This window comes from Ranitomeya variabilis, chromosome 6 (genome assembly GCF_051348905.1).
Source record: "Ranitomeya variabilis isolate aRanVar5 chromosome 6, aRanVar5.hap1, whole genome shotgun sequence".
Taxonomy (NCBI): domain Eukaryota; kingdom Metazoa; phylum Chordata; class Amphibia; order Anura; family Dendrobatidae; genus Ranitomeya; species Ranitomeya variabilis.
This window is the reverse complement of record NC_135237.1, coordinates 465,059,846-465,075,367: the sequence shown is the minus strand read 5'-3', so window position 1 is coordinate 465,075,367 and position 15,522 is coordinate 465,059,846. Positions and strand designations below refer to the sequence as shown.

At 40.2% G+C, this 15,522-nt stretch overlaps 1 protein-coding gene across 1 annotated transcript in view; it reads right to left on the bottom strand.

Moving 5' to 3' along the window:
• The window catches only part of NKAIN3 (sodium/potassium transporting ATPase interacting 3), an 864,598-nt gene that overhangs the window by 45,040 nt on the left and 804,036 nt on the right, over positions 1 to 15,522 (bottom strand). Inside the window, exon 5 of the mRNA XM_077270570.1 lies at positions 1,701 to 1,761. Within this exon, the coding sequence (XP_077126685.1) occupies positions 1,701 to 1,761 (61 nt within the window). The remainder of the gene's footprint in view (positions 1 to 1,700; positions 1,762 to 15,522) is intronic.

The window sequence follows — 15,522 nt, the reverse complement described above, 5'->3', positions numbered from 1 at the left end:
TCACTTGAAAACCAAGAGAAACAGCTGCTATGAACTCAGGTAACCTTAGTGTAACTTTTTAATCAATAATAAAAAAAGCAGTGTAGAGTTCCCCATAATTTTCATAACCAGCTAAAGGAAAGCCGACGGCTGGGGGCTGATGTTAATATTCTGGGAAGGGGCCAATGGCCATAAAGGTTCCCAGGCTATTAATATCAGCTCACGGGTGTTTGCTTAGCCTTTACTGGTTCTTATAGCAGAGACTGCCCCCCAAAAATGATGTGAGATCTCCCCTATATTCAATAACCAGCAAAGGATAAACAGACAGCTGTGGGATGATATTAATAGCTTAGGAAGGGGCCATGGATATTGGCTCCCTTCCATACCACATTAATGGCGCATCCATAAGATACTTACAGTTGTCCCATAGAATGATGCTTACAGTTGTTTAATAATACATTGATACTTATAGCTGTTCTATAATACATTGGCACTTATGGATATCCTATAATTCAGTACATTCGTCCTTACAGTTGCCATATTATACATTAGTACTTATACTGCAGCTGTCCTATAACACATTGGTACTTACATCTGTCGTATACTACAATGGAACTTACAATTGTCCTATAATACATTAGCAATAACAGTTGTCATATAATACATGAGTCCTTATAGCTGTTCTATAATGCATTGTTTCTTACCACTGTCCTATGATACATTGGTTCTCCAGCTGTCCAATAGTATATTGGTACTTATACTGCCACTATCCTATAATACTTTGATAGTTACAGCTGTCCTATTATACATTGGTCCTTACAGCTGTCCTATAATGTATTGCTCCTTACAGCTGTCTTATAATACTCTGTTGCTTACCTCTGTCCTATTATACATTGGTACTTACAGCTGCCCTATAATACATTGGTTCTTACAGCTGTCCAATAATACATTAGTTCTTATAGCTGTCCTATAATACGTTGGTTCTTACAGCTGTCCTATAATACATTGGTCCTTACAGCTGCCCTATAAAACATTGGTCTTTACAGCTCCCCTATAATACATTGGTCTTTACAGCTGCCCTATAATACATTGGTCTTTACAGCTGCCCTATAATACATTGGTTCTTACAGTTGTCCTATAATACATTGGTCCTTACAGATGTCCTATAATGCATTGGTCCTTACAGCTGTCCTATAAAATATTGGTTCTTAAAGCTGTCCTATAAAATATTGGTTCTTACAGATGTCCTATAATACATTGGTTCCTACAGTTGCCCTATAATGTATTGGTCCTTACAGCTGTCCTATAATACATTGGTCCTTACAGCTGTCCTATAATATATTGGTCCTTACAGCTGTCCTATAATACATTGGTCCTTACAGCTGTCCTATAATACATTGGTCCTTACAGCTGTCCTATAATACATTGGTCCTTACAGCTGTCCTATAATACATTGGTCCTTACAGCTGTCCTATAATACATTGGTCCTTACAGCTGTCCTATAATACATTGGTCCTTACAGCTGTCCTATAATACATTGGACCTTACAGCTCCCCTATAATACATTGGTCCTTACAGCTGCCCTATAATACATTGGTCTTTACAGCTGTCCTATAATACATTGGCCATTACAGCTGTCCTATAATGTATTGGTACTTATACTTTTGTTATCCTATAATACTTTGATAGTTACAGTTTTCCAATTATACATTGGTACTTACAACTATCTTCTTCATCTGTGAAAACACTGATCACGTAACAGGCATAGACAAAACCGATGAGCTGCATAGAGAAAGCAAAAGAGATCTCAGTTAATAGGGCAATTATGAGTAGAATTTATAAAGTGGAGAGAATGAACATTGGCATTGTGAATAAGAAGGTATTAAAAGCTCATTACGAATACTCTGAAACATACAAAAACAATGCTGCACTATAATAAACCTCTGAGAATGGAGATTTAGCTGAAGAGGTTACTTGTTTTCATCATCAAGAAATATAACAAAGACCATGATGAAAAGACATAGGGCCGGATGCAATAAGACTTGCGTTTGTGCACCAGTCCTAATGATGGGCGTACAGGAGTAAGATGCACCAAATTCCTTAAGAAGGCTCTGCGACTCTGAAGACTGGAGACACCTTTCTGGTGAACCTTATGCCAGAAATGTGCTTAATGTATTTGTGTGGGCTTCACCATGCCCCATCTCACCCCAACTCAGCCCAGCCTTATTAGCCTCGTTTTATTTGGACAAGTTGTAGTTGTGACTGACGCCATTCATTTTACCATAAAATATACTGAAAATGGGAAGAAAAATTCCAAATGAGGAAATGGTTAAAATACGCAATTCCGCTATTGTTTTTTGGGTTTCATTTTTACAGCGGTCAGTGTGTGGTAAAAATGACCTGACAATATTATTCTCTGGTCAGTACAATTCCCACAATACCAAACTCAAAGTTTTTCATACAATTTGAAATAAATCTGAAGTTTAGAAAAAAATTGTTTGTGTTGTGAATTTCTGAGACCTATAACTTTTTTATTTTTTCATCATTGGATCTGTACGAGGCTTTGTCTTTTGCTCACTGAGCTGGAGGTTTTATTGATACGATTTAGGTGTGTATACAGCACAAAATTATAATCAATTTTTAGGGCATTTCTTTTTTGGGGGGTTGTATTGCAACGGATAAGTCTGAAATGTTCTTTTTCTTTTTGGTGTAATGTGTAAATAATTTTATATTTGATAGAATGGACTTTTACTACATGATGATTTCAAATATATTTATTTTTGAAAAAAATATATTTTTGAATGAGGAAAAGAGGAGTGATCAAAACTTTATTTTTTTTTATATTTTCATAGCAAGTTTTTTTTTTAAATGTTACTTTTTTAGTCTCTTTAGGAGGCTTTGATCTGAGATTGTTCGATCATCCATACTTTGTACTGCAATGCAATTGTTGTTGCGGTATGTATTGTAACTGCTGCACTAAGATGGCAGCCTACAATTGCATTGTGAGGAGCAGGTGAGCGCACACAAATCACAGCATGCACTAGTTCCTTCCGTAAATTGGATGAGACTCACCCATCCAAGTCAATGGGTGCACAAACAAAAGTTAGATGCCATACGGAACCAACAGTATAACATCCGATTTTTACGGATGCATTGCAATTCTGTAACACAAGAAATATAAATGGTCTTGTAAATGATTAATAGCTGATGCTGAATAAAAATGACTTGTAAACGTATGTACAAGAAGAAAACTGTCCCACTTTTCTGGTTCAAAATCTGACCAATTTTTTTTAAATATAAAAATTGAAAAAAACAAAGCAGCAGCAAAGCAAAAGGGGTGCAAAGCCTCCCTGTCAACAATCAAACCATCCAGACAAGAAAAGTACCTGGAGGCAGCACACCAAAAGTCTTCTTGACTAATGCTTTTGTCAACCTTCTCAATCTCAAATGCCCCTGTCACAGTCTGACAGCATCATATAAATGGTAAACAGCAGCAAGTGGAGCTAGCTCTAGTTGCTGTTACAGGCATGATGGTTGTGTAACAGAGTCAATGTCAGCCTCGTGTGGAGCGCTTGAGCTCACTCCGAACACCTTCACTTAACCTGCGACAAAAATATACGTCACACGTCATCAAAGGGCTAAATTACAAAAATAATAATATTATAATAATTAAAAACCGTAACAGTGTTTAAAAGGGTTGTCTTAAAACATTATCCTATATCCACAGGTTAGTTAATAACTGACCAACTGCTGGTGACCGCAGGACTGAGACCAAAATGGTGATCTAGAGATCCTTGTTTTTACAGAATAACCATAGTGAGGTGCATTTTCTAATGAGTTTGTGTATAATCTCTGCTACTCTATTCAGTGCCTGTGAGATTGCTAGAGTACGTCCTTGACCATCTTTGCATTCCCTTTTGCGATCATGCCGTGTGGAAGAACAGAGGGGATCAGGACCCTGGTCCTAGTGATTGTTAGGGATTAACAAAGTCAATGGTCTGGGATTCTTAGCATTTCACTAGGCATTTCTTATCATACAAAAAAAGGACTATTCAATATTTTTATTTGCCAATTAAAGTTATGTGAACTGTTAGAACCATATAAATATTTTTTTTTAAGTTACTGATCTGTGTATAATAGGGAATAATTACATTATAAAATTGTTTTTGTGAGCATAAAAGACAAACGCACTCACTATGAATGACTTTCCAGCAAGCAATAGTTTATTAACAGCATCAAATAGACAAACATGTAGAATAAAGAGTAATGTCCCTGGAAGAGCATGAAAAATAATAAAATCTCTAACATCATTATCAGAATACAAATTAAATTTTAATTCAGGACATATTTCTTTTATAAAGCGAGGAATTGATAAAAAGTAACTGCTGGGTGCTTTGGGAACTCAATAATATGTATTAGAAATGTGAAAAAAGTTCTATGCTACTTATAGAATTATAAACTATAAAGAAGGTTAAACTAAGAAAAACAAGCAATCCTATAGTTAAGATACTTGCCAATGCTGGTTGGTACTGTTGGTATCATAAGGTGGGTGAGATTATATGGATCACATTTGGGGGGATGCAGCTGCAGTTTCTTATTGAAGTGACATTAAGCAGAAGTAGGAGGAGCAGCAGTAGCAGCAGCAAGGGAATCAACTGATTGGTTCAATGCATACAGTACACCCCGGACATCATAAACATGACAGAGAAAATAAGCAAATAAGCTGTTGAAGATTCCAGTAACGGAAAGATAAAAAATTGCTACATATGCAGGTTAGAAATAAAATTTCTGAATGTTTTTAACCCTTTTACCCCCCCTCCAACCCCCCAAGGTGGTTGGCATGTTAATAACCAGACCAATTTTTGCAATTCTGCCCACTGTCACTTTATGAGGTTATACTCTGGAATGCTTAAACGGATCCCATTGATTGTAAAAATGTTTTTTCAAGACATACTATACTTCATGATAGTAGTACAATTTCTTTGATATAATTTAGCAATTTTCAAACTTTGAATTCATTTGCCCTTAAATCAGAGAGATATGTCACACAAACTAGTTAATAAATAACATTTCCCGCATGTCTACTTTACATCAGCACAATTTTTGATACAACATTTTTTTGTTAGGAAGTCATAAGGGTTAAACGCTGACCAGCGATTTCTCATTTTTGCAACATTTTCCTGAGGGCACCTATACCTTACATGTAATCGGGAAATATTTTTCAGGCACAGTGCAAACCTCAGAAAGGAAGGCACGCCATACTATAGTGCAGATTTTACTGTAATGGTTTGGGGGTGACATGACCCACTGGGAGAGCCCCTGAGTTGCCAGAACAGCAGAAACCCCCATACGTGACCACATTCTACAAATTACATCTCTCAACGAATTCATCTAGGGGTGCAGTGATCACATTGACACCATGAGTGTGTCACAGAATTTTATACTATTGGGCAGTGAAGAAAAAATAATTACATTTTTACCACCCAAATTTTGTTTTAGCCAAAGATTTTAAATTTTCACACAAGAAGTGGGTAAAAATGGCCCCATAATTTGTCCCACAATTTCTACTGAAAATGGCAATACTCCATATGTGGCTGTACAGTACTGCTTTGCCATATGGAGAGACTCGGGAGGGACTGAGTGCTATTTGCCTCCTGAAGCACAGATTTTCCTGGAATAGAGCCCCTAAGTGCTAGAAGAGTAGAATGCCTCTCTCAAATTACCCCATTTTGGAAATTATCACTTTGGGAATTTATCCACAGGTGTAGTGACTATTTTGACTCTGTAATAGAGTGCAGGGTTGAGTATGTCACCACGGAACAGACAGACCAACTGTTGAGGGGAATTTATTAACGGGAGTAAGATTCTCCTCGCAGGGAGTAAACAGGGGGTTAATAGAGATAAATCAAACAGTTAAGCGGAATCAAAAGGGTTAATGATTGTTCTTGTAACTTATCAGTCCAGGGAGGTCCTGACTGACTAATTCCAACATGGGTACAGTCACCAGCAGCGCTTGAGATCCTGAAGTCTCTCCTCTGTCTCCTGGGAACTGGAGACTCCGGGGTTAAATCTTTTCTTCCAGTGAAGCTGAAAGCAGGAAGTAACTCAGCCACTCTGCTGTGAGTCTCTGTATATCAGGCTGGCAGGCTTTCTGCAGTAGCAATGCTACACACACACTGAGCAGTTTACTTGTCACACTCAAGGGTCCTGGCTTGTCACTGCGGGGCTGTGCGCCCAGGTCACTGTCAGGGGATACTGTTATGATCCGGTGACCTTGGAGCCACATGAAAACTTTCTCTGGAGTCAGTGGAACCTGTAGTGACCGCAAATCCTGAACTAACACCGCAACTAGAAGTAGCCGTGGGGTGTGCCTAACAAACCCTAGACACCTCGACACAGCCGGAGGACTAAATACCCCTATAGATGGAAATAGGAATGCTATCTTGCCTCAGAGCAGACCCCAAAAGGATAGGCAGCCCCCCACGAATAATGACTGTGAGTAGGAGAAGAATAGACACACGCAGGTAGAAAACAGGATTTAGCAAAAGAGGCCACTCTAGCTAAATAGGAAAGGATAGGACAGATTACTAGGCGGTCAGTATTAAAACCCTTCCAAAAATATTCACAACAGATAATACAAAAAGTTCCACAATCTAACTAAAGACATGGAATGTATATCTGCCACTCCAGAGAATCCAGCAAGACTGAGAAAATACTGACACAATCTAAGCTGGACAAGAAAACACAAAGAATAGCACTGAATTGTGAGGCACACAGCATGTGTGCCACAGGAAAAAAAAACAGACACTTATCTTTGCTGATTTGGCAGAAAGACAGGAGGAACCAGGCAGAGGTCCACACCTCCCAACAAAAATTGTCAACTGGCAAGGACTAATGAATCCTGCACACCTAAATACCCCAGTCAGAACTGCAATCAGCAGACACACCTGACCAGGACTGCAACCCAGGGACAACTGCATTACCACCTACTACCACCGGAGGGAACCCAAAAGCAGAATTCACAACAGGATACGTCTTCTCTGATTACGGAGGCTTCCAAGTCCACAGTCTCACATCCAGCCTCAGTGCCCTCATGGGGAGCACTCTCTTTCTGGGAGCGCGGTGCTGCAGCCTTCTCTCTGTCTGGCACGTTGTCCCCTCTGTCTGGCGCACTCGGCTCTCCCGCTCTTTTCTGACCACACCCCCCTCTCTTCCTCTCAGTCCCCAGCAGTCACATGGTCCCTTCTTTCCAGGGCAGAAAGTCTTCCCCCCGACAACCCAGCTGTCTGACTAAGTGGTTCCAGGTAAGGAGCAGGGAAAGCAACCTCCATGAGTGCTTTCAAGAAACAAGCAGCAATGAATGTTTCCAAGTGAAAATGGAAATTTGCCTTTGTAGTGACCAGTATGATGTAGTGACCAGTATGTTCTTGTGACCAGTTCCTTATAGTGACCAGTATGTTATCCCCACCTCATGCTTCTGGAGACATGCACCCTTAGGTGGGTTCTCTTTGCTTCAGAAATGTGGATGCTATATGTGGTTTAGGTATAATGTGGGGCACAGAAGGGAGGGATTTGGATTTGGGAGTGCAGAATTTGCTGAATTTCTTTTGAGGGGCGAGGAGCCATTTTGCTTTTCCAGAGCCTTCATGCTACCACTACCGTGGAAGCCCCTATATTTCCGTTACCAGATGGACCTGAGTGGGAACTTGCTTTTTTTGTGGATTAAGTTGAAGCTTTTGTTAGGAACATTCTACATAACATTTGGGATCACATTTATCCAGCACTCTACGCTGAGCACTTATATCAGGGTTTCCATTTAAATCTCTGAGTGATGTGATTCAGATGAAACCTCGGAGGGATCCATTTACTATAATGAGGCTGCAGAGTTACTCTGGCCTCTGTTCAGTGGTGTCATTCTTTTCAGAAGTGCACAAAACTGCGGCCGATGGCACTTTTATGTAATCCTTAAGAGACAGACACCGCTGGATCACATGTCCTATTGCGTTCACATTTCCTCCATCTGCCTCATTATAGGGAATCTTGCTACAGTGGTTTCAACTGAAACATGTATTTCAGAGATTTATAATAATAATAATAATTTTTATTTATATAGCGCCAACATATTCCGCAGCGCTTTACAACTTATTGAGGGGACTTGTACAGACAATAGACATTACAGCATAACAGAAATCACAGTTCAAAATAGATACCAGGAGGAATGAGGGCCCTGCTCGCAAGCTTACAAACTATGAGGAAAGGGGGAGACACGAGAGGTGGATTTAAATGGAAACCCCTGGTGTAAGCACTAGCGCAGAGTGCAGGATAAATGCGTCGTTCCTTGTGTGGTATAAGCGTCTGCAGCTGACTTTGTGGCTGCATCCCGTTCCGGAATTGCGGAGTCCTCTGGACAAAAAGTGAGTGTTATCCGCATCTACCATTCATGGGGAGGAGGTATTTGCCTTGTATTACAAATATACATTGATAAGGCTTGTATAGGGCGTCTGCCACATTGATAAGTAAAAAGCACAGTGTCTGGCTTACAGATTATTGTTGACAATAATACTAATAGATCAGGCATGCTGCCCAGCACTATATAAGTACACTCCACTAGAACAGACACTTTATCGCTGGGGTCTTTGGCATCCAAATTGTACCAAAATAAAAATACAACTCATCCCACAAAGGACAAGCTCTCATATAGTTATATAGCTAATGCAGTTGAAAAAAGATAAGCCCAGCAAGTTCGACCAAGGGATGCACAACCACAATGCATGATCCAATCTGTCCCAAAAGAGCTAATCTTCCTCTTCTGATCCAAATTGTCGACTCGCTGGACCAAATATTCAGAAAAGAACTTTACATATTTACATAAGCATTTATGTTATTATCGTCTAAAAAAATATTCAAGCTTTTTTTAAACCATCTACGGTTCAGTCTGTGACCACGTCTTGAGGTAGACTATTCTACAGATTAATAGTTCTTAAGGAAAAGAAGCATTGTCTCCTCTGGAGATTGAACTTTTCTTTCTCCAGATGGAAGAAGTGTTACATGAAAAAACTTTTGACCATAGTTTATGTATGGGTCATTTATACCCTGTGGTAGAGCATCTTACTCAGCTGACACAGAGATAGACACATTCACCCATACATACAGACATTAGCCTTCGGTAAGTGTTCACATTTAGACAGGGAGATCAGGGACCCATCAGATTAATGAGACCACCTTGACGATGGTTGATGGGCTCACACTATTTGGCCAAATTCTGTGCAAAGCGTCTCATAAATATTTTTTTCTAATGTTCAAAAAGCCATTTTGCTATTCATATTTCATGTATTTCATATTCGACATGCTTTGGCACGATAGAGTGCAACCTGTTTTTGTATATTGTATATGGAGGTAGCTGCTCCTGGTATGCACCTATTCACACTAGTTTGGATGTGCCAGTCGTTTTTCTGTCATTCATATTTAAGCCCCAGACCACATCCTGGGGTGGAAATAAGGTGGACAACCTCCCACCCGCTCTATGGTTGTCCACAAAAAAAAGCCCATCAATAAATGACTAGTTAACCCCTCGCAACACTTAATGTGCTGGAAGAAAAACTTCTGGGTTTTACTTCACTAAATCCATTAGCCTCGACGAAACATATCTCCCCTCCAGCACCTTGCCAGTGACTTTGTCACAACACGTATACAATTTAATCATGCTAACTCCCCCCCTAGATGTTTCTTGTTAGCTAAATACATTTAATTACTTTAATTTTCCTCCTGTGAACAGCAATTTACAAGTCTTGCCACAGATTCTCGATGGAATTTTGATCTTGACATTGACTGGGCCATTTAAACAAATGACTATGCATTGATCTAAACCATTCCATTGTGGCTCTGGCAGTATGTTTACGGCTACGACCATGTTTGACGATGAGGATGGTGTTTTCAGAGTGATGTGCAGTGTTAGTCTTTCACCACACATAGTGTTTTGCATTTAGCCTCCAAAGCTCTACTTTGGTCTCATCTGACCAGAGCACCTTTTTTTACATGCTAGCTGTGTCCGCTACATGGATTTTTGCAAACTGCAAAAGTAAGTTCTTTTGGCTTGCTTTAAAATGGCTTTTTTCTTGCCACTCTTCCATAGTCATCTAGTGAACAGATTATCTCACATGAGCTGTAGATCTCTGCAGCTCCTCCAGAGTGACAATGAGCCTCTTGGCTGTTTCTCTAATTAGTGCTCTCTTTGCTTGAGATGTCAGTTAAGGTGCATGGCCATGTTTTGGTAGGTTTGCAATTGTGCCATACTCTTTCCATTTTTGGGTGATAGATTGAACAGTGCTTTGTGAGATGTTCAGAGCTTGGGCTGTCCTTTTATAACCTAACTCTGCTTTACTGTTTTCCACAAGTTTATCCCTGGCCTGTGTAATGTGTTCTTTGGCTTTTATGATGCTGTTTGATCCCTAATGTTCTCAAACCAACCTCTAAGGCCTTCAGAAAGCAGCTGTAGTTATACTGGAAATAAGCTACACACTGGTGGACTCAATTTACTAATTTCAAAAGACTGACCGTCACTTCCAATCAGAAATCAGGTGTGTACAGGTGCTTACCAAGAGTAGCCATCTCTATATATAACTAACAAAATAAAGTAGCACTCTGTAGCTCTTTAGCATGAAAACCTGAAATATATGAAATTTAAATGTCAATACTGCTCTAGAAAATATGGAAAAGTTGAGAATACTTAGTGCATAAATTGTCTAATTCATGTGGGCCCGGTGTTAGGGCTCGAGTACCCGCCTCTGCACAGGGGGAATCTTGAGCCATCTCCGTTGCAGTCTCCCATTTTTCTCCAGCCGCAGTGGAGCCTGCTCAGCGGAGACGTCGGTCCCAGCATCTGGCTCAGGCAGATACTCTGCATCTGGCTACTGCTGTTCTTCCAGGCTCTGCCATTATAGCTAGTACTGGTCAGCGGCGAGGACTCGCTTCTGGGACTAAGTCCTGCTTTCTCCCTTCTGAGCATGTCCAAACGAAGACCTCTCATTGGAGGTCAGGGGTCACATGCTCAGGTCCTGAAGCAACTCCCATTGGTCCTCTAGGAAGGTCCTGAAGTTACTGCAACTATAAAACGTTTGCACGGTCGCGCGGCCATGCGCTAGTATCAATCTTTGTTATGAGCTTTGCGCCAGTGTGGTCATGTATGCTTGTGGTCAGGGCCCGGCTGAAATAAGTCACTAGAATACCGGTACCTCCGGTGAAGAGATTGTTTGCATGTATTTAGGGCCCGGCTGAAATAAGCCACTAGAATACCGGCACCTCCGGTGAGGAATTGTATGTGTGCTTCTCTGACTGCATGACCACTGACTGCTATCAGCTCAGCAGTTAGCTGTGTTCTGCTGTGAGCTTTACAGGACACAGTGCTTTTCTTTCACGGCTACTCTGTGAAGAAACAGAGCTCGCTTATACCGCCATATAGTGCCGTCATTTGCAGGAGGTTCCTCCTGCACTGTGGACCCCGGGCTGCGAACTCACCAATAATAACATCTATATTTACTCGGTGCATTCCGCCAGCACTAACACTCGGCAGCTGTGATAACGGGATTCTCGTTACTGGGACCCATCCTATTTGAGAGTCCTCTCATGGGCTGATAGCCTACATTTATGTGGGAAGGTAGGATCCTGCTGTAATTAAAACCGACAGTCTGATTATTCTTAATTTTTTCATATTTGCTAGAGCAGTAATGTAATTGAAATTTCATATGTTTCATATTTGCATGCTATAGCGCTACATAGTGCTACTTTATTTTGTCAATTTACAAATTATTTGATGTCTGGAGGCAATTCGTCACTCAGGATTTTGTTTAGGGGCATCAGACTACAGGGGGCTGAATACAAACGCACTACACAATTTTCAGATTTATAAGTTTAAAATAATTAGAAAGTTATGTATCATTTCCTTTACACTTCACAAATACTTCCTACTTTGTGTTAGTATATCACATAAAGTCCCCAAAATATACATTTAAATTTGTCGCTGTAAGTGAAAAAATGTGTAAAATTCCCCACGTCTTATGAATACTTTTTCAAGGCACTGTTTGTTGATTAAAAAATGAATTAAAAATGAAAGCTCTTGAATGATGGGTAGAAGAAAACAAAAGCAAGATTATGAAAATTGCTCATGATGGGAAGAGTATGAAAATTATAATGTACACTGGGCATTTATTTGTTAATGGTGAAAGTGGAACATCATTTTTACATGTAAGCATCAGCAGGTGGCTTCTTCTATTCTACATAACTTAGTTTGGCATTCCACAGCTCATTTGCATTCTCATTAAATATGCAGATGACACCTGTCAGCTACATGCATATTAATAAGGTGATCAGGTTACATTTACACATTCCCAAATGTACAGTACTTGCAAATGGTTGCTGTAAACAGGCAGCACAGAAACATGCTGTGCAAAAGTATCTTATCTCTTCGTTCAAGATATCAGGTTACTGCCTTTACAAGCCAATATATTATTACCACATTTTTGCTATTAACTTTTTTTTAACCAGGCATAGATTAAAACAATATCTGAAGAGTCACATGAACATATGAGCAAATTTGTTAGAGTATTTGAAGCTGCCTCAATTTAAAAAAAATAAAATGTTATTCTCCTGAATACCATTTTTTTAGAATTATCTTTAAAAAAAAAAGAATATTCACTTTGCCAATCAATTGTCTTTGACTTAATCGCATCCGAGGCCTAGTCAGCGCTTCTGTTTGAAGACTTCCAATGCCACCTGGACCTTCTGCAGATTACCCAATCTGGGCTGAGGATCACAATATCATAGAATCATAGAATGTTAAGGTACCTTCACACTGAGCGACTTTACAACGATAACGATCCGTGACGTTGCAGCGTCCTGGATAGCGATATTGTTGTGTTTGACACGCAGCAGCGATCAGGATCCTGCTGTGATATCGCTGGTCGGAGCTAGAAGGCAGAACTTTATTTGGTCGTCAGATCGGCGTGTATCGTTGTGTTTGACAGCAAAAGCAACGATGCCAGCAATGTTTTACAATGGTAACCAGGGTAAATATCGGGTTACTAAGCTCAGGGCCGCGCTTAGTAACCCGATATTTGCCCTGGTTACCATTGTAAATGTAAAAAAAACCAAACACTACATACTCACCTTCTGATGTCTGTCACGTCCCCCGGCATCCGCGCTGCTGCTCAGAGCTTCCTGCACTGAATGTGTCAGTGCCGGCCGTAAAGCAAAGCACAGCGGTGACGTCACCGCTCTGCTTTAGGGCCGGCGCTTACACAGTGCAGGGAAGCGGACGCCGGGGGACGTGGCAGACACCGGAATGTAAGTATGTAGTGTTTGGTTTTTTTTACATTTACACTGGTAACCAGGGTAAACATCGGGTTACTAAGCGTGGCCCTGCGCTTAGTAACCCGATGTTTACCCTGGTTACCCGGGGACTTCGGCATCGTTGGTCGCTGGAGAGCTGTCTGTGTGACAGCTCTCCAGCGACCACACAACGACGAAACAGCGACGCTGCAGCGATCGGCATAGTTGTCTATATCGCTGCAGCGTCGCTTAATGTGACGGTACCTTTAGAGTTGGAAGGGACCTCCAGGGTCATCATATCCAACCCCCTGCTCAATGCAGGATTCACTAAACTATTTCAAACAGATGTCTGTCCAGTCTTTGTTTGAAGACTTCCAGTGAAGGAGAACTCACCTCTCGTGGCAGCTTGTTCCACTCCTTGATCACCCTCACTGGCAAAAAGTTTTTTCTAATATCTAATCTGTATTCTTCTCCCTTTCAGTTTCATTCCATTGCTTCTCGTGTTTCCATGGCAAAAAGTTTTTTCTAATATCTAATCTGTATTCTTCTCCCTTTCAGTTTCATTCCATTGCTCCTCGTGTTTCCATGTGCAAATGATAATAAGGATGATCACTCTACACTGTGTCATCCCTTCAGGTATTTGTAGACAGCTATTAAGCCTCCCCTTAGCCTTCTGTTTTGCAAGCTAAATATTCCCAAAGCCTTTAACCGTTCATCGTAGGACATACTTTGCAGTCCGCTTACCATGCTGGTAGCTCTTCTCTGAACTTGCTACAGTTTTTCAATGTCTTTTTTAAAAGGTGGTGCCCAGAACTGGACACAGTTTTCCAGATGAGGCCAAACCAACGAGGAATAGAGGTGGATAATTACTTTGCATGATCTAAACTCTATGCTTCTCTTAATACATGCTAGGACTATGTTTGCCTTTTTTGATGTTGCATCACACTGTTGACTCATGTGCAGTCTGTGATCTATTAGTATACCCAAGTCTTTTTCACATGTGCTGTTGCATAGTTCTATTTCTCCCATTCTATAGATGTAGTTTTTGTTTTTCTTGCCCAGATGTAGAATCTTGCATTTTTCCCTGTGAAATATCATTCTATTAGTCACTTCCGATTGTTCAAGCTTACCCAGATCCCTCTGAATCCTTTTTCTGGCTTCTCTAGTGTTAGCTATCCCTCTTAATTCTGGATCATCTGCAAATTTGATTAATTTACCTTCAGTTCCCTTATCTTGATCATTTATAAAAATGTTGAACAACACTGGGGCCAGGAGAGAGCCTTGTGGTACCCCACTTGAAACACTTTTCTAATTGGATGTGCAACCATTTAATACCACTCCTTGAGTATGGTCACTGACCCACTTATGAATCGATATAACTGAAGCCTTGTCAATCCCATACTTGGTCATTTTTTCAATAAGGCTAGTATGAGATAATTTATCAAATGCTTTGCTGAATTCGTGATATACTGTATCTACCGCATTTTCCTGATCCACCCTGTCAGTGATTCTATCATAGAAGGAAATTAGATTAGTCTGGCATGATTTGTTTGCTATAAACCTGGCTCTGGTTAACTACTGTATTCTTATCCAAGTACTTACATAAATGCTCTTGAATAACTTGTTCAAATATCTTTCCTGGTATTAAAGGCTCACTGGCCTGTAATTTTCTGGCTCCATCTTCTTTCCTCTTTGAAGATAGGGATAATATTTGCCATACTTCAATCTTCTAGGACTTCTCCTGTTTGCCAGGATTTTTCAAAGATTCTGGCTAGTGGTTCTGAAATTTCCTCTGCTAACTCTTTCAGTACCCTAGGATGTAATTCATCTGGACCAGGAGATTCCAATTCATTTAAATTAGCTAAGTGTTCCTTCACCATCTCTGTTTATTGATAGTGTGTTTTCTTTAATTCCTTCGATGACACCGTGAAGATCAGTTGATGTTACATTTGCTTTCCTAGAGAACATAAATAGATGCAAAATAGGAATTTAAAAGTTCGGCCTTCTCAACATCATTTTTGACCACTTCACCATTTTCATCCTGTAAAAATCCTATAGGATCTATGAATTTTATTTTGCATTTGACATGCCCCTAAAATCCTTTTTTTCTTCTTTTGATCTCCCTTGCAAGCCTTACTTCATCGATCAGTTCAACTCTTCTAACTATTGCCCTGCATTCCTTGCAAACAGCATTATATTTTTCTTTAGATATTCCCCCTC